Here is a 17844-nt window from a genome sequence, read left to right on the forward strand (position 1 = left end):
GAAATGGTTGGCGATGCCATTTCCACAGTCCCCCCTGCGGTCCATCTCTGAGGAGCAGGAAAAAAGGTTGAGAGGGGAAGGCGAAGAGAGGCTAGGCAGGAGGGCCTCAGGACAGCCACGGAAGCAAAGTGGCCCTCATTGTAGCAGTGACGGGGGGTGCAAAGGGCATGCAACCCTCCGCACCCCACAAGCCCAGCCTCTCTTGCCCACCTTCCGGGTCCTTGAAGGGGCCACGAGACTCAAGGCTGTGTTTGTGCCAGTGACAGAGCCCTCTGGGAATCCTTCCGAGCCTCCTTCCTCCGTTGCTTTCACCGAGCCTCCTCTTCAACAGAGCCGGTGTGTGTGGTCAGAAGTGGCTGCACCTGCGGGGGGCGCTAGTTCACGCTGCTGGGTAAAAGGCTGCTTGCTGTATTGGGAGGAGGAAAAGGAGGAAGAGGTAATAATAACAACAGTAACAGCAAATATAGAAAACCAGGGCAGCAGGTTCAGAGGTTTGTGGGAACCAGGAGCAGCGGGTGGGGGACAAAGGGGAACATTTCTTTTTCTTTTTCTGACCAATCGGGATGGCGTGCTTTCAGGTTCCTGTCAGAAGCTGTTCCAAGGCTGGATCTACACTGACCTGTTTAACATTATTAGAACGATAATAGATCTGTCGTTCTAAAACATCACAGGACATACTTGTGAATTAAAGCAATTTTTTTTACCTTGGTTCTCCCCCCCGGTCAAAACACTGTCTCCCTCCTGGTGGTTGCTCTGGTGTCACATTTTAATAATGCATTATGAGTGTTAAAAGCAGGATGTCATTTGTCCATGTTGTTGTTGCTTAAGTCGTTTAGTCGTGTCCGACTCTTCGTGACCTTACCTTCCAAGTCCCGGACTGCAGAATCCGGGACCGGCAGGCGTGTGACACCGGAAGTTGCGTCGATGTAACTTCCGGTGTCGCTTTGCCCTTCTATGGGCACCAAAAATGGCCGCCGGCGGCTTCAAAAGTAGCTTCTACGCATGACCAGAAGTGCGTCGACGCAACTTCTGATGTCGCCCTGCCGATCTATGGGCACAAAAAATGGCCGCCGCCGACACCGGAAGTCGCGTCTACGCACTTCCGGTCATGCGTAGATATGACTTTTGAAGCTGGCGGCGGCCACTTTTTGTGCCCATAGAAGGGCAAATCAGAAAAAATGGCCGCCGGCAGGAGAAAATAATGGAGAAAAACGGGAGACGAAGTGATATGGGGGACCACCGGGAAAAGGTAAGTAAAAACGGGGGTTTCCCGTGGAAAATGGGGTACTTGGCAGCTATGTTCGTGACCCCATGGACCAGAGCACGTATCCATATACATTATCAAAGCAATTCCTTAACCCTTCCTTAACGTTAAAAACCATGAATGCAGATCCGCCCCAAATCACAGAGGCCCAGGGCACGTCCCAAATGTTGCTGGACTGCGACTCCAAGCTGCGTCCCTGACTATTGGCCATGCTGGTTGAGGGGACCGACAGGAACTGGGAGTCCAGCCCCACCTGGAGGGTGCCATTCTGGCTCTCTGTGGGTTCTATGGCTCTTATTTCCGTTGGCCGAAACCCTCCCCACCTTGGTTCCCACTTTGCTCATTGCCCGGGGCTCGGCCTTGGCATCAACAAATAGGTCCTGGGGCCAAGCAGTGTCAGACTCTGTTCAAGCAAAGACCAGCCACCGAAGGGAAGGGGGATGCTCGCACAAGAGGGCCAGATCCACTTGAATCGAACAACCTAAATTTGTTGCCCTACCAAGGAATCGCAACAGAAAAAGAGCAATGGTTTGGCAGCAGGGGGGGGGGGAGTGACCCTGAGATGTGGCTGGGTTGCAGAAGGAGGACGGCGTCTCGTGGACCAAGTGCCACAGAGGCACAGGTGTTCCATGTGACACGGCCAGTGTGGAAGCGGGCCAACATGCCCACGCCCAGCACAAGGTCACTGGGCCGTGCGAGACAGTCGTGACTGGGAAGGGATGACCATGCTGCCACGGAGAAGAAACAATTTGTGGGACTTCCTGGAACACAACACTGGACACACCACAGCACGACAAAACAGACGGCGCACAGCTACCCAGTAACAGGGGCAGGGCTTAGTTTCAGAAAGGGAAACAGGGGTTGCCGGCTGCCAACTGCAGCCCCCCCCCCAGGCATGGAGGGGCTTCTCTTGCAGCAACGCAAGAGGATTCTGTGGACAGCGGATTCGTGGCTATGCCAGTCCCCAGAAGGCCCGAGACTCCTGCACGTGGCCTCCCATGTGCTCCTCAGCCTTGTCCAGGTGGGATGAACTCCTGATTCCTTGTTGCCTCTCATGCAATGAGGAGGAGTGAGAATTTGTCAGGAAGGCACAGGAGGGGAGGGCAGGGAAAAGGGAATCTCCGCCCCCCTCCACCTCTCTCTCTCTCTCTCTCTCTCTCTCCTCTCAGGCCCAAAGAGTCTCAAACTCTTCTACAACTGTGGGAGTGTAGCAAATGCCCAGAAAGAAGTTCTGGTTTTGTCGGCCACACCTCCCGGTGGAGAAGCGCCAGGCCCTTGCCCTGGATGTGCTGAGAGCAAAGACAGTACACTCTGCCTATGCCCAGAGGTGCTCTTCCCTGTGGGCAGCCTGGTGTGCCGAGCCTCCACCCATCCCTAATGGATGGGATGGCAAAGACCAAGAGCGGACCTCGCCTCCCCACAAGGCAACACGTTTGGGAGTGGAGCGGGCCCCTTGGCGGAAGGGCTGGGTTTGTGTGGAAGAACCCCCTCCCGCAGACCCCACCTCTGCGCTCTGCTCCTGCTCCTGGGTTTCTGGTGTTGCAACAAGAAGACGGCACGGACAGGCAGGTGCTTCTTCCGCAAACTGACCTGGCGAGGGGGAGGAGTCGCCACTCACCGTCAGCAGCACATCCTGGTTGTCGGCCAGAGCCTGCTTGGCCAGGTAGCGTTCCCGCTTGATCTTCACTTCCAGGGACTCGGGGACATCTGGGACCAGCCAGTCGATGAGGCGCAGGCAGAAAAAGACCACATGCTGGGAGCCAGGAGGAAAATCCACGGGTTAGGGGCCCAGGGGCCTCCATGGCTCTTTGTGATGCTCAGCTACAAGCTGGTGTGTGTTATTCTCCCCATGCCACAGATGGGAAAACTGAGTCTTGGTTCGAAAGGGAATGCCACTGGGGCAACTCTGGTCAGCAATTTAAGGTGGAACACTGCAAAGGCGAAGCTCCCTGTCCTCAGCTTAACACTTTTTTTGCAGGCTCAGTAAAAGGCAGCCAAAGTCAACAGAAGATTTTGTCCCTTTTTACAAATCAAAACATTGCTTCCAGACAAGGAGATCATTTTTTGGTGGGGGCAGTATTCAACTGAATGAAACAAATTAAAGTAAAATTTAATGAAACGTGGCTAATTAAGAAGATCGTGTTCAATTAAAAGGGACAGTCAAAGTGAAGATTAAAGGGGAAGGCATACATCCTTTCCTTTTTGAAATTTTGCCTTGGAAGAGATGGTGCAATTATCTGCACCCCATGAAAACTCAGGTGCTGTCTCCATGAGATTCCTGGTGGGCTGAATGCAGATAAACTTCTACCCTCTGAAATCAAAGGTACCTTCGTTGCGGCCAGCGAGATGACTGTTTTAATTGTTGCCCTTGCCCCACCGTGGTACCTTGGGGTGGGGGGTTGGTGGGTAGAACCAGAGGACGCAAATGTCCCAGAAGGCCTGTAAATGTCATCTTGGTAGTCAAATTAACACTGAGATTCATTGTTATTAGCTGCCAAAACTGAGATACAATTTTTGGTTTGATGCTATGTTTATGGCCTAGGGAGGGGAGTTATGGGTGAAACTTGGAAGCCTGCTGCCTAGGTCTTCATAGACAGGGGGGTTTAACTGGCCGGCTAATGTACAATGTCTTCCGCATCAGTAATTCTTAACATATTATCCTATCGCAGACGGTCATGACATACGTTTGCTGTTGCATTTCCGTGTTTGCCCTGAGTCTGCAAAGGCAGCAAGTTCTCCAGCATTGCTGGGATAGCTCAGTTGGTTAAAGCACGGTGCTGATAATGCCAAGGTTGCAGGTTTGATCCCCATATGGCAGTGTTTCTCAACCTTTTTTGGGCCACGGCACACTTGTTCCGTGAAAAAAATCACGAGGCACACCACCATTATTATTTTTTTTAACTCTGTGCCGCTCTATATTATAATTATGATTGTAAGAAACACTTGCCAAATATTGCTTTCCGGCGGGTCAGTGTTGTGTATTGGCGGCCGCCAGGCACGTGACAATGCAAATCGCCCTTCTCGTCGCCGCACGTCGCGGCACACCAGCCAGCGTCTCGCGGCACACTAGTGTGCCGCGGAACAGCGGTTGAGAAACGCTGCCATATGGGACAGCTGCATATTCTCCTGCATTGCAGGGGGTTAGACTTGATGATCCTTAGGGTCCCTTCCAATTCTACAATTCTATGATTGCATTGTAAGTTTCCCCCTTTCTATGACAAAGCACTAGAACTGATCTCTCTGTTGTTTTTCCCTGTCCTCCATTGGAACAGCAGGGAATCAATTGTTATTAATAAATAGTAATAAATACAGCCACTTGCTCCAGGCAGGACAACAACTTCATTTTTTTCACTTATCAGTGCCAGCTGCCCTTCCACTAGCCCTATCATGTGCTTATGTCCCCTCAGCCCCAACTGAATACTGAGTCAAACCTTTGGGTCCACCTGCCTCTGTGCTGCCTACACGGACTGGCAGCAGCTGCTCTCCTGGATTTCAGGCAGGCAGGTTTCCCCCCAGCCCGACCTGGAAATGCTGCCGGCGGGGATTGAACCTGGGACCCTCTGCATGCAGGGCGGCTGCCCTACCACTAAGCTACACCCCCCTCCTGAGCCGCGATGCTCACCTCGAAGGCGATGATGAAGCCCAGGCGGATGGCCAGCAGCTTCCAGTAGAAGAGGGTTTGGCTCCCATGGGGGTTGCGGAAGGCCTTGTACCTGCGAGGGGAGATGCCATTTCTGTGGGTCAACAGGACTGGCGTGCATGTGTGTGCCAGGATGCATTCCCTGGGGCTGTGGGGGGGGGGATCCTCTGCTCTCACCGGCACATGGTGTGGTTGCCGTCCATGAAACTCGGTGGGGCGTAGGCCAGGGTGAAGTTCACGTAGCCGTGGAGGTGGCTGTCGTACTCGTATTGGTACAGGAGGCGAGGGAGGAAGTCCGAGGTGAAGGCAATGAGGAAGGCCTGTGGGGAGACAAGGAGACTCATATGGGGGGGGGATGGGTGATCTGGGGGCCCTGTCACACCTCGAAGTGCAGCTAGGACCCTGCAAATGCTGGGACCAACTCACAGATCCCCAGCCCTTGCTCTTGCAGCCTGACTGCCCAGGTCCCACAGAACGTAAGAGAGTTTTCATAGAAAACCAGGCACAGACTCAACGTCCTGCCATGCAAATCATCACTCCTTCCCTGCCTGGTCAGGACTTGGGTAACATGCAGAAATTCGCTCGGCGCCACTCTCCCCAACGCAGTTAGCCAGAAGAAAATTAAGAGCCATTCCACAGCAGGACGGGCTCCCTCGGGAGGTGGTGGACTCTCCTTCCTTGGAGGCTTTTAAAGAGAGGGTTGGGTGGCCATCTGTCAGGGGTGCTTCAGTTGAGATTCCTGCATTGCAGGGGGTTGGACTGGATGACCCTTGGGGATCCCTTCCAACTCTGCTGTTCTATGATGAAATGCTTTCCCTCTTGGGCTTCTGCAGCCCCTACCACCAGCAGCCACTTGGCTTGGGGGGGGGGAGCAGCTGCTTTGGGGTGGGGCTGCTGGGTGGAGAAGCCCCCTGCCCCAAGCTCTGAGCTTTGTGTGTTCATGGGTGGGGGTGGGGGTGGGGGTATTGAGTTCCTTCCGGGCTCACGTTGACGATGACGGAAATCTGGGCCAGGACATCCAGGATGAAGAACCAGACGCTGATGTCTTGAGCACGCTCGGCCACGGGGCGCCGATACTCGCAGGCGAACTTCTGGGCGTCCAGGCGGATCTCGACCCAGTTGTTGAGCAGGGCAAAAAGCGGGGCCAGTGGGAAGGCAGCCACGAAAATGGTGATGAAGCCAAACTGGAGCACTGAGGGAGAGCAGGGAAGCTCATCAGGGTTAGATCGACAAGCCTCCCCAAAGGAAGGGGGCAGAATAGAGGCTGGCATTGCCGGTCCCTGACATACAGCTGCGAGCTGGAGCTGGGGTGGCAGAAGGAGAACGGAGTGATCTCTGCTTCCCAGCCCTGTTTTCGCCTGGGATCCAGTCGTATCCCAGGAACTGGGCCATTATAATGGCCTGGGAGTTCTCGTGCAACGAACCCGCAACCCCACAAAAGACGGGGCGTTTTGCAAAAGGGAAAGCGATCGGAAAATGGACTGGCTTGCGCGGGGTAATAACCCGAACTGGCTTGGCCCTCCCTTCCACTTACCCATCTCCAGGTACTCCTCGAAGAGGCCTTCGCACTCAATCAGCTCGTAATCCTCCTCCCAGCGCTTGGGCTCCTGGCAGATCTGAGCCCCTCGCACCCGGGCCAGCTTCCTCTTCTGGCGCCAGGATTTCAGCTTCCTGCAGGGGAAGAAATCGAGCAAGAGAGGCATTGGAACAGGGGAGAGGGGCCCCCTTTGCAATGGACCCTCTCCACACAAACATTAGGTTTTTTTGGGATGCTCTGTTCCCATGGCCAGAATTGCAGAGAGTGTTAGTGAGCAGCCCCCCTGGACCTGCCAGGTCTTCCTTCTCCTCCCTGCAGCTAGCAACTCACGGAATCAGAAACTCCTGGATGTTGCTGACGATTTGCTTCCCCACCATGATGATGAAGAGCTGCTGGGCCAGCTCAATCAGGCACCCGCCAGGACCACACTGCAGGCAGAAGGGGAGGAGAGGACGTCAGCAGAGCTCTAGGGAAACCCTGTGCCCCAAGGAAACAGCTCCCAGAGGGACCATTTTTCCCTGGCATGCCTTGGAAAGAGAAGCGGACACGGAGCAATGGATTCAAACTTCAAGAAAGAAGATTCCACCTAAACATTAGGAAGAACTTCCTGACAGTAAGAGCTGTTCGGCAGTGGAATTTGCTGCCAAGGAGTGTGGTGGAGTCTCCTTCTTTGGAGGTCTTTAAGCAGAGGCTTGACAGCCACATGTCAAGAATGCTTTGATGGTGTTTCCTGCTTGGCAGGGGGTTGGACTGGATGGCCCTTGTGGTCTCTTCCAACTCTATGATTCTATAAGAATAAATCCCAATTCTGCCTTTAGCAAAACTGGCGTGGAAGGACCTTGGGTGCTTTGAAAAAAACAAGGTTTGATCTGGGGTGACAGCAGGAGAAACCCAAACACGTGCGCGTACGTGCGTGCACACACACACACCCCCCAGTAGCAAACTCTTTGGAGAAGGACCTGCCTGGCTCCAGCATCTGGATGCAGAGCCCGCCAGGTGGGCAGTGCCCAGACTGAGGCAAGAGAGAAGACTTGCCCCCTGCCCTGGTACTTACGTCTTCGTTCCTCATGCCCAGGAGTTTTCCATATTGGCCAGGGTAGCCCACAAACCTGCTGGGACAAAGAGAAGGGTCTGCCTGGGGTTTGGAAGCCTCATCCCCGCAATGGGGGAACGCTCAAAATGGCAGCTCTCAGCTCTGCACTGGGAGAGCCCAGGGGAGGCTGAGAGCCCCATGGGGAGAAGACATAGCCATAGAGGAAGTGGGGAGTTGGGGGTGCCCAGCCCAAGTGGTGGAGCCCGCCTCATTGTAGCCGCAGCCCCGGTGAAGCAGGGCTCGTGCTCCGTGGCTGGGAAGTCCCTCCCTTCCTGCCGACTGGGGTCGTTTCCCTGCCCCTGTGAAAGGGGTCCAGAGAGCAGCCTCACCTGCCCTTGAAGAAGGCCACGTAGAATGGGGAGGAGTAGAAGTTGACAAACTGGAAAATGAAGACCTTGAAGGTGAAGGCGTCTTCGTGCTGCGTCTGAGTCCGGTGCATCTCTGCAGAAGGGGAGACCCCCAACATGGGGTTGGGGGTGGGGAGGCATGTTGGCCAGAGAGGGAGGAGCAGCAGCATCAGGAGAAGGGGAGAGTTGGGGCAGCCAGCCCCATGGCTGCTCGATGCTCCAGAAATCCCCAAGGGGCATTTTGCAGCCATCATGCACAAAGGGAGCCTCATGAACTGAGCTCAGCCAGTTGGCACAATGCAGGGACAGAATAGGGACAGAGTCTGGGCTTGCTGGGAAATTGGGGTAAGGTGGGGGGTTGGCGTCTCAGACTCACCCCACCTGGTGAGCTTCTCAGCCAGAGAGGTGTAGACCTGACTCATGAGGAGGATGAGCGCCAGGTTCACCATGCAGCTGCTGGTGTTAGCAATGTTCCCCGCCTGCAGGGAAAAGACCGAACGTCTCGGCACTCTAGTCCTCTCCAAAGACCAGCGAATTCTCTCCCTCCTCAAAACGCACAGAGAGGAAGGGGAACCCAACAGCCTAGAAATTCTGGGTGTGGGACCACAGAGACCCCCTGGGCTCAACACACAAGGAAACCCCTCTCTTTAGTGCTAAATTGGAGCAAAGGTCAATCTGGAGGAAACCCAAATTGCTGTTTGCTCCAATTGAGTGCAAAAGAGCAGCGGGAGAAAGGACGTGTGGAGGAGCCTTTACTCTCATTTCTGAATGCCCAGTGTGCCTGGCAGAGGACGAGAGGGGCAGGTCTCTGCCACCGAGAGGCTTACAATCTAGTAAGTAAGTAAGTAAACTTTAATACGGTCAAAGACCAGCAAAAGCTTACAATCTAAAATCCAACCCTAACTGCAGGAGAATTCTGCCTGGAGTTTTTATATGCATATCCAGAGAATGCAAAACAGAAAGAGGGAGAGAGAGAGATAGACTTTGCCTCCATACACATGGTGCATTTTTAGCACATTTAGAAAGGAGCATACACACCCACATTCTGGGAACTGTAGTTTTAATGATGCTGGGAATTGTGGTTTCTTTTTTAAAATAAATATTTATTTGGCTTTTCAAATTAAAATCTTACAGAGATAAATCAAACATAAATCATAAAAACAAGATTCCAAGGAATCTCCTGGACTTCCCTCCTCCCCTTTGTGGGTCCTATTTCCTCCTGCATCTTTTATGATGATCCAAATCTTTTACATCTCCATTACATCCAGAATTCACCCTTCAACTACAAGGGATATTCCAATCCTACTAACGATTTTTAATGATATTGGGAATTGTAGCTCTATGGGGGGTCAGCTACAGTTCCCAGAATTTGGCAGTGCAGGGGAGAACACACTGTACACTTTGCACACAACCTTTTCCCTACAAAATCCATCGCTTAACATTCGGGCTTCCATGTTCCTAAGCGGGGGGTGGGGTGGACCAGGCCTCACGGCCCCTCTGCTCTCACCTGGGTCATCAAGATCGTGTTCCCTGTGTGGTACATCATGGTGCTCACAATTCCTCGGTACATGATCACCGACACGAGGAAGATCATCACCACGCAGAGCTGACAGGAGAAGCAAAGAGCTCAGGGTCAGCGCTGAGACCGGAAGCCTCTCAGCCCAGCCCACCCCCCCAGGGCCTGGGCCTCTGTCTGGCACATGCTGGGGGGGCGGGGCCCCCCTCACCATGACAATGATGGCCATGGATCCCGTCAGGATGCGGGAGAGACGGTCGCGTTCAGGGAAGTACGGCTCCTTCACCCCCGTGACGGGATTCTGCTCCATGCGGGGGGCCATGGCGGCAAACTCTGGCCGAGGACGCTCCTGGGGGAAGGAGAGACAGAGAGAGGTTGAGAGATGGAGAGATGAAGCCTGGAAGGTGATGGGCTCTCCCTTCCTTGGAGGATTTTAAAGCAGGGCTTGGGCAGCCATCTGCCAGGGATTCTTTAGGTGCTATTCCTGCATTCAGGGCCGGCGCGTCCATTTAGGCGAACTAGGCAGTTGCCTAGGGTGCCAAAATGGAGGGGGCGCTGGCCAGCCTGCCAGGGGGGTGGGAAGGAAGCCTGCTCTTGCGAGAGGCAGCGGCGGGATGAGTGCCCCGAAAGGAGCGCTTTTGGGGCGCTGATCCTGTCGCCACCTCTTGCAGGGGCGGGCGGCCACGTCTCCCTTCTCCCCGGCTCACTGTGGGGTGGGGGAAGGGAAAGCGGCCCAGATGGAGCCCTCCCTTGCCGCTCGCTGCCTCCTCTCGCAAGAGCAGGCTTCCTCCCTCCCCTTTTCTCTCTCTCTTACCCCTCCCTGCCTCCCTTCCTTCCTTCTCTCTCGCTCTCCCCTCCCTCCCTCTCACTATTTCCCTCTCTCCCCTCCTCCCTCTCCCCTTTCTCTCTCTCTCTCTTTCCCTCTCACCCCCTGGGGGGTGCCAGAAGGTGATCTGCCTAGGGCGCAAAAACCCTAGCACCAGCCCTGCCTGCATTGTATGGGGTTGGGCTAGATGAACCTTGGGGATCCTTTCCAACGCTACGATTCTATGAAATGGCTTCTGGGGACAAAGAGGGGTTGGGGAACACAGAGCTCTCAAAATCCCTAAACAAAGGAGACACCCCTTTGGACGCAAATGGCCTTTAACACTGAGCGGAGATGTTTAGGATTCTGTGGTTCACAGAATCAGAGCTGGAAAGGGACTACGAGGTCATCAAAACGACCGTTTTGTGACGCGTTCATGGTGTTCCATTGCTGTGCCCTACCTTGGCACGTTAATATCTTTGTGCCTTTTCTTATTTTCTTATTTTTATTAAGTTTTTTTCTATTTTACATTTCAGAATATTCATTTAAACAACGTTAAAATATCAGTGACTTCCCTTCCTCTCTTTCCATGGTTCAGTTTGCATGCCGTAGATCCCTGCGTATTTTGCATAAACTAAACCATTCAGTATCCCATTTTTACATCCATCAAAACTTATTTACACTGTTGAATTTATCTTAATGCTGCCAACGTTATTAACATATTCATTCCTAAATCCTGCTTCTCTGAGCACGACCTGGGGACGCTGTCTGGACACCGAAGGGCAAGAGAGAGAGAAACACTTTTCAGACGTTAGGAAATGGCATTTCGTCAGAAACGTCGTGCAAAATGCCTCTTGCTGGCATCCAGCAATGGGAGCTGCGGCAGGAGGCAAGGGCACAAACTCCTGCCCAACCATCAGTGGGTGTACCATGCTAGCCTGACTGGCATTAGCGCTGGCACCATCCAGTGTCTGGAGCAGCATAACTGCTTCCGTCTTTTGCTGCCGCTGGGAACGCTCCCTGAGATCGTGCCCACCCACCCACCCACCCAGTTCGAAGGAGGGTCGAAGGCAGGCCTGGCAAGCCCCAATCTGCCTCCCACTTGCCTCGTCCTCCTGGAAGTCCATGCAGTCCCAGTGGTGGGCCAACGTAGCGTTTTTCCGCTTCCAGTACTCCAGGAAGGTCACGGCCCAGAAGGACATGAAGATGCTGAAGAAGACAGTCCCTGGGTGGTCAAAGAGGTAGCCCACCTGTGGTCAGAACAGGAGAGGGGGGGAGACGTCCAGGAGCAGCTGCCATACAGACATTCCAATGGAATCAAATCCACCCAATGGAAGCTATGCCGTGTCCATGCCCGTTTTGGAGAAAATGTTTTGTGCTCCCTGTATTTGGACACCTCTTAAAGAGATCCTAACCAAATTGGCTTGAGAGGAAGGAGCAGGTTTGGGCCGATATTTGGATACAGCCATGTGCCATTTCGAATCAAGGTTGTGGGCTGCGCCTCTAAAAACTGCACCGATTTAACAAAAATATGTAGAGGATGAAGAAATAATATACAGTGGTACCTCTAGTTACGAATAACTCTACTTACGAATGTTTCTACTTACGAATGGAGCTCCGTCCGCCATCTTGGATGCAGTTTAGATAGGATTTTTTCTACTTACGAATTTTTAGATAGGGTTGCTTCTACTTACGGATTTTTTTTCCCAATGCATTCCTATGGGATTCGACTTACAATTTTTTTCAACTTATGAATGTGCATTCGGAACGCATTAAATTCGTAAGTAGAGGTACCACTGTAGTGTGTGTTTTTTAGCAACAGGAGTGTGAAATAGGGGGAAAATAAACCAGAAGTGGAAGTTGGGGGAAGCCCAGGGAGGGGAGGGGAGAGGGAATGTAACATGAATGTTATGGATATGTGATGTATGTAATAATTGAAAAAGAAAATGGAATAAAAATTTAATAAATAAATAAACTCATTTGGAGAGTTCTTAGCATTCCTGAGCCATGCTGGGTGCAAGGCTGCCGGTACTGAATAGATGAATGACGAACGAACGTTTTTAAAAGCAAAGCAAAACAAAAATCCCTTATAGATCACTACGGTTCCCATTTTGCAGATGGGGGAACTGAGGTTACCAAAGGCTGGCTTGCCTGATCCGATGAGACAGGGAGAGAACCTGCTAAAATGTTAAAAATAACAAAAAAACAAAACAAAAAAACAAAACCCGAAGCCTTTCTTTTAGGAATTTTAGGTGCCGAAATCCCAATGGAGCAGAAAAGAATATTTATGTATGCGACCATGGCTGCTCAGATGTTATTGGCCCAGAGATGGAAAAAAGATAAAGTCCCGACCAGAGAAGAATGGCAGATTAAGTGGATGGATTATGCTGAAATGGCAAAAATGACTGGAAGAATCAGAAATCAGGAAGACCAAAATTGTAGTAAAGAATAAGGAGAAATCATAATTAATTGTAAAATTAATTATTTTAACTAACTAACTAACTAACTAAATTACTAACAGCTAAAATCGTTAGTGGAATTGGAATAACACTTGTAGTTTAATGGTGAATTTTGAACATAACAGAGATGTGAAAGATTTGGATTATCATAAAAGATGCAGGAGGAAAGGACTAATAAGAGGACCCACAAAGGGGAGGAGGGGAGTCCAGGAGACGCTTTGGAATCTTGTATTAAGTTGTATGTTGGAAATGTGATTGTAAAAAATGTAATTTGAAAAACCAATTATTATTTTTTGAATTTTTTAAAAAAGAGAGGCAGGCAATTTGTTGCATTCCCACGCCCCACAGAGAGAGCTCCTTTGCCCTCTGTGACGTCACCACATGCCCTCCCTCCCATTCTTCCCCCCTCCAAGAACAATCCCCAGAAGGGGCCCAGCAGCCAGGAAGCCCCCTCACCTTTGCCATGGGGCAGATCTCGGAGAGGTTCCAGTTGCCGCAGGTGTCACACAGTGGGCACATGGGGAACTGGCCCCCACTGCTGCAGATCTCTTGCCTGGGGAAGAGCAGAGGGTGAGGGTCAGTGGGAGGGTGTCACTCAGCGTTGGAGGGGGGCGGGGCGAGGGGCTCACACAAGGTGTGTTCAATGATGCTCAAGGCCAGTTGGGTCCCCTTCAGCTCTCTGCCCAGAGCTTAAATCTGACTCAGGAAGCGGTAAATAAATAACCAGAGCTCTTTGTGCATGAAGCAATCAAAAGAGAGCACCTCTAGGCATATGAAGATGCCCTTTCCTTTGTCCAGAGTTGGCACAATCACCTATCCGAGGCTGTAGAGGACCAGGATCCTGGCTCAGAGGGCAGGAATGAGAAAAGGCAGACGAGGAAGAATCCACTCCCTGATCTAACCCAGGGGCCCCCAAACTAAGGCCTGGGGGCCGGATGCAGCCCAATCGCCTTCTAAATCCGGCCCTCAGACGGTCCGGGAATCAACATGTTTTTCATGAGTAGAAAAATGTTTTTCATGAGTAGAAAAACTCATGTTTTTCATGAGTTTTTTTTTAATTTAAAATGCATCTCTGGGTTATTTGTGGGGCATAGGAATTCATTCATATTTTTTTTCAAAATATAGTCCGGCCCCCCACAAGGTCTGAGGGACAGTGGACCGGCCCCCTGCTGAAAAAGTTTGCTGACCCCTGATCTAACCCAACCCAGTATCCTGCTTCCAACAGGGGGGCAGCCAGAAACCCACAAGTGGGGCACAAAGTCCTCTCCACATGCGGTATAACTCCAGCACCAGGCAATTTGCAGCTGAAACGGCAGGATCAGGCCAAGGCAGCCCATTGTGGTCTGCATTACGGAGCGTGATGAATAAAGGGACCTGCGTTTATTCCTTTTAATATAATTATTTTGAAGAAAAATAGAGAGAGAGAGCTCTGCATCGTGTTTTCTTCAGTGACCAACTAGGTGCTTGCTCCGAAGAGGCGACTCCTCTCTTCCTCCTTATTCCGCGACCTTCAGAAGTCTCAAATGCAGGCTAGGAAATGCTTTACCAGCTGAACTTCTGCCTGTCGCACAGCCATAAAAGAGATGGAGCAGCAGCTTCCCACCCCATGGGGCCCAAGATGCAGGATGAGGGTTTTGAAAGAGATGTGTGTGGGGGGGGGGGAGAGACATGCAGGCTCTCCCACAAGCACCTGCCCCACTCACGCTGGCGTGTTTGTCCCCATGGTGAAGATGCCGGCAAGGAAGACCAAAGTGCCGACAGCGGCGGCCGGGAGGAGCCAAGCTGTGTAGAAGCCTGCAGCGGAGACAGATGAGGCCAAGCCTGTGAGCAGAGGGCACCCAACATCGCCCTGCTACCCCCCCCCCACCCTGAGCCTCTTCCAGGCCGGAGCTTATGGGCTGGGCTCCGCCTTCCTCATGCCCAGATTTCCCCACCCCAAACCCCAGTCTCCCTGCTCAGGACCCAGATGCAGAACAGGGGCTGAACTCGGCACCTCATGAGACCCAAAGCCGCTTCAAAAGTTATCTCTGAGCACGTGGAGAGTGCAAGGCTCAAACGGGAGCACAGACAATAACAGAAGAGAAATAAGGTATATGGCAGGCATCCCCAAACTGCGGCCCTCCAGCTGTTTTGGCCTACAACTCCCATGATCCCTAGCTAACAGGACCAGTGGTCGGGGAAGATGGGAATTGTAGTCCAAAACATCTGGAGGGCCGAAGTTTGGAGATGCCTGGTATATGGGAATGTAAAAAAGAGGGAGACCCCTGGCAGCTCACACCTCAAAGGCTTCAAAGCATACAGCTACCCCACCCCCCAAGGTTCCTGGGAACTGTAGTTTATTTCCCAGCAGCCTGAACAAACTACAATTCCCAGGATTCTTTGGGGATGTGCTTCAAAGGCTTGGTGTGCACATGGCCTCTGAGCAACCGCAGAGTGATTTTTGGCCCCCGTCGTCCTCTGCACCTTCCGTGCTTCCGGAGTTCTGAACAGCGTCTTGCCACAGCCAAGGAGGAGACAAAAGAGGGTGCCTCACCCAGCCAGGCGAAATAAATGGCCACCTTCTCCCCAAAGTATTCCCGGATGTGGTCCAAAGGCTGGTATTTGTACCAGCAGCGCCACTGGGCCCAGAAGCGGTACAGGATCTGCCGGGGGTTCAGCTCTTCGCCCGGGACCTCGTACTCGGGCAGCTCGAAGGGGCCCTGCGGGAGGAGGAGGAGCCGGAAGGGAAGAGGTGAAGTCACCCACAGGAAGTCAAATCATCACCCACAGGAAATGATGTCAGAAGGTAGCACAGCCATCCCTGGGGAGGATCCCAGACTCCCAAGGGAGAAGAGGTGTAGAGGCCAAGGTGTACATTCTCACGAAAAATAGCAGGATTTTAATTTTAGTTGGGGAAAAATTAAAGATGAAAAAACAGTTGCCAAGAAAAAATGAATACAACATAACAACCTGTAACATCCTGCGAAATATTATGCGCTGTTCTTTGCACTCACTGCTTGCCTTTTTTGTTAGATATAACCTGATTTTTTTTAAAAAAAATCTTTATTTCTTCTTTTAGAAAACCATACAAATAGTAATACTGTATATAGAATAGCAATAGTTTTACATAGAATAGCCAAAAACAAAAAACAAAGAGAAAGAAAAAAAGCAAACCATAAATTACAAAACATACAGGATACAAAAGAGAAAAGAAAAAGAAGAAAAAAACAAAGGATACAATATAGAAATACAATAAAAAAGGTGTACAATAAAAAAGAAACAGATATTGAAATTGGTTCCCTTTCACCATTCCTAAATCATTATGTTTCTTCCTCAATGTAGTCCTTCGTAATATTTATATATTCCTCAAAAAGTATTACATTTATATTTTTATTGAATTCTATCTTACTTAATTTGATTATATATCAGATGACTTGTTGGTCCTATTCTAGGCATATCACCCATTTTGAACTTAATCCCTCTTTATGGAAATAATCTATTGCGTAGCTCCATTCCGTTTTTAATTTCTGTTTGGATATTTTCCTAATTATTGCTGCCATTCTGGCTAGATTCATATATTCTACTAATTTCAGATGCCAATCTTGAATTGATGGAACTTTATCTCCTTTCCAATTTTTGGCTAACACCGTTCTCACCGATTTTTTAAAATCTGATATAATCTACATACAATTTTTTCCACATCGGGGTTTATTATTTGTGTGAGAGGCAAGTAAGCCCATGCGGTGGCCAGGTACCCTAGCCCTGGGCCTGGGAGGGCTATGTTGGCTGGGGAGCCACATCGCAGGCTGGCTGCTTCTTTGTTTTGAGTTTTAAATTCTATTCTAACGGCACTTCCACCTTGGACGAGCTCTGCACAGGTAAAACAGCACAAGTGAAACAGTGATGACCATAAGCGGAGGGAAAAGGTGTCTTGGGGCACATGCAAAGTGCTCTCCTCCCTGGGAACATAGAAAGCTGCCTTACACCAAGAGCAGGTCAGTGTGTGTCCATACAGTGTAGTGTTGCCCACACTGACCGACAGCCGCAGCAGCTCTCCAGGGTCTCAGAGATGGGGTCTCTCGCTGGAGACACCAGGGAGTGAATTTGAGACCTTCTGCATGCAGAGCAGCTGTTCCTCTGCCAAACCACCCCCGACCCAGCACTGAGGAACTGCAAACAGCACCCAGACAGACCTGGAGTCAAGGAGCAGGGGGTCTCGGCCCCCTCTCGTGCGTTAGGGGATCCCTAAGCTGGAACCAGCCTCTCACCTCGTGCAGTGGGAAGGCTGCGGAGTAGACCCCTTCGTTCAGCAGCCGGTCAATGCCCATCTCTGCGTGCTTCCTCTTCCCGTAGATGGTCCGGGCCAAGATCTCATACACCTGGGAGAGAGAGGGGTGGTCATCAGCCAGGTGGGAGGAAAAGGAAAGGGCATCGACAAGAGAGATGGTCAAAATTGCCGCCTCCTCCCTCTCCTCTTCCTCCTCGTCCCTGTTGCCAGGCTGCCCCGAACCCACAAGGCATGCCCCATTCCCCACCCCATGGGCTCACAATGCGATGCCTCTGCGTGTTGGTGAAGTACGAATCGTGCTGCTCGCTGCCCAGGAACCTGAAACAGTGGAGGGGGAAGAGAGGGAGAGAAGGAGAGAAGGAGAGCTGGGTATAGGCTGGGGTGGAAGCACCTGGGCACCTTTTGTGTTGTTGTTGTTGTTGTTGTTGTTGTTATTATTATTATTATTATTATTATTATTATTATTATTATTATTATTATTATATACTGCCCTATAACCACAAGTCTCAGGGCAGTTACAACGTAAAATCACAATATAAAAACACAAAATGCACAACGAAAACAAGAACAACCCAATAAATGCCCCCCCCAAACACATTTTAAAAGGGCATGGATGCCAGTCAGCCAAAGGCCTGGTTAAAGAGGAACGATTTCGCCTGGCACCTAAAGGTGTATAATGAAGGCGCCAGGCGAGCCTCCCTGGGGAGAGCGTTCCACAAAATGGGGAGCCAATGCAGAAAAGGCCCCGTTCTCATGCTGCTACACTACAGGCGAATAAGGGCCTCGGAAGATGACTGCAGGGTCTGGGTGGGTTCATATGGAAAGAGGTGGTCCTTGAGGGCCACGTGGCAATGGTGGGCAGGGCTAGAAGCAAAAAATTGGGTGGGGCAATGGAAGTGACTCTTCTCTTGGTATC

At 51.4% G+C, this 17844-nt stretch overlaps 1 protein-coding gene across 1 annotated transcript in view; it reads right to left on the reverse strand.

The window, feature by feature from the left end:
- The window catches only part of LOC118086986 (anoctamin-7), a 40993-nt gene that overhangs the window by 19217 nt on the left and 3932 nt on the right, over positions 1–17844 (reverse strand). The window contains exons 6-22 of the mRNA XM_060276483.1: positions 17189–17246; positions 16909–17019; positions 15195–15360; positions 14365–14455; positions 13118–13214; positions 11309–11452; positions 9609–9746; positions 9389–9487; positions 8258–8360; positions 7864–7975; positions 7496–7550; positions 6772–6869; positions 6439–6575; positions 5891–6096; positions 5082–5224; positions 4887–4977; positions 2769–3017 (exon numbers count right to left, since the gene is read on the reverse strand). Of these exons, the coding sequence (XP_060132466.1) occupies positions 2769–3017; positions 4887–4977; positions 5082–5224; positions 5891–6096; positions 6439–6575; positions 6772–6869; positions 7496–7550; positions 7864–7975; positions 8258–8360; positions 9389–9487; positions 9609–9746; positions 11309–11452; positions 13118–13214; positions 14365–14455; positions 15195–15360; positions 16909–17019; positions 17189–17246 (2098 nt within the window). The remainder of the gene's footprint in view (positions 1–2768; positions 3018–4886; positions 4978–5081; positions 5225–5890; positions 6097–6438; positions 6576–6771; positions 6870–7495; positions 7551–7863; positions 7976–8257; positions 8361–9388; positions 9488–9608; positions 9747–11308; positions 11453–13117; positions 13215–14364; positions 14456–15194; positions 15361–16908; positions 17020–17188; positions 17247–17844) is intronic.

The sequence above is a fragment of the Zootoca vivipara genome, chromosome 6 (genome assembly GCF_963506605.1).
Source record: "Zootoca vivipara chromosome 6, rZooViv1.1, whole genome shotgun sequence".
Classification (NCBI taxonomy): Eukaryota; Metazoa; Chordata; class Lepidosauria; order Squamata; family Lacertidae; genus Zootoca; species Zootoca vivipara.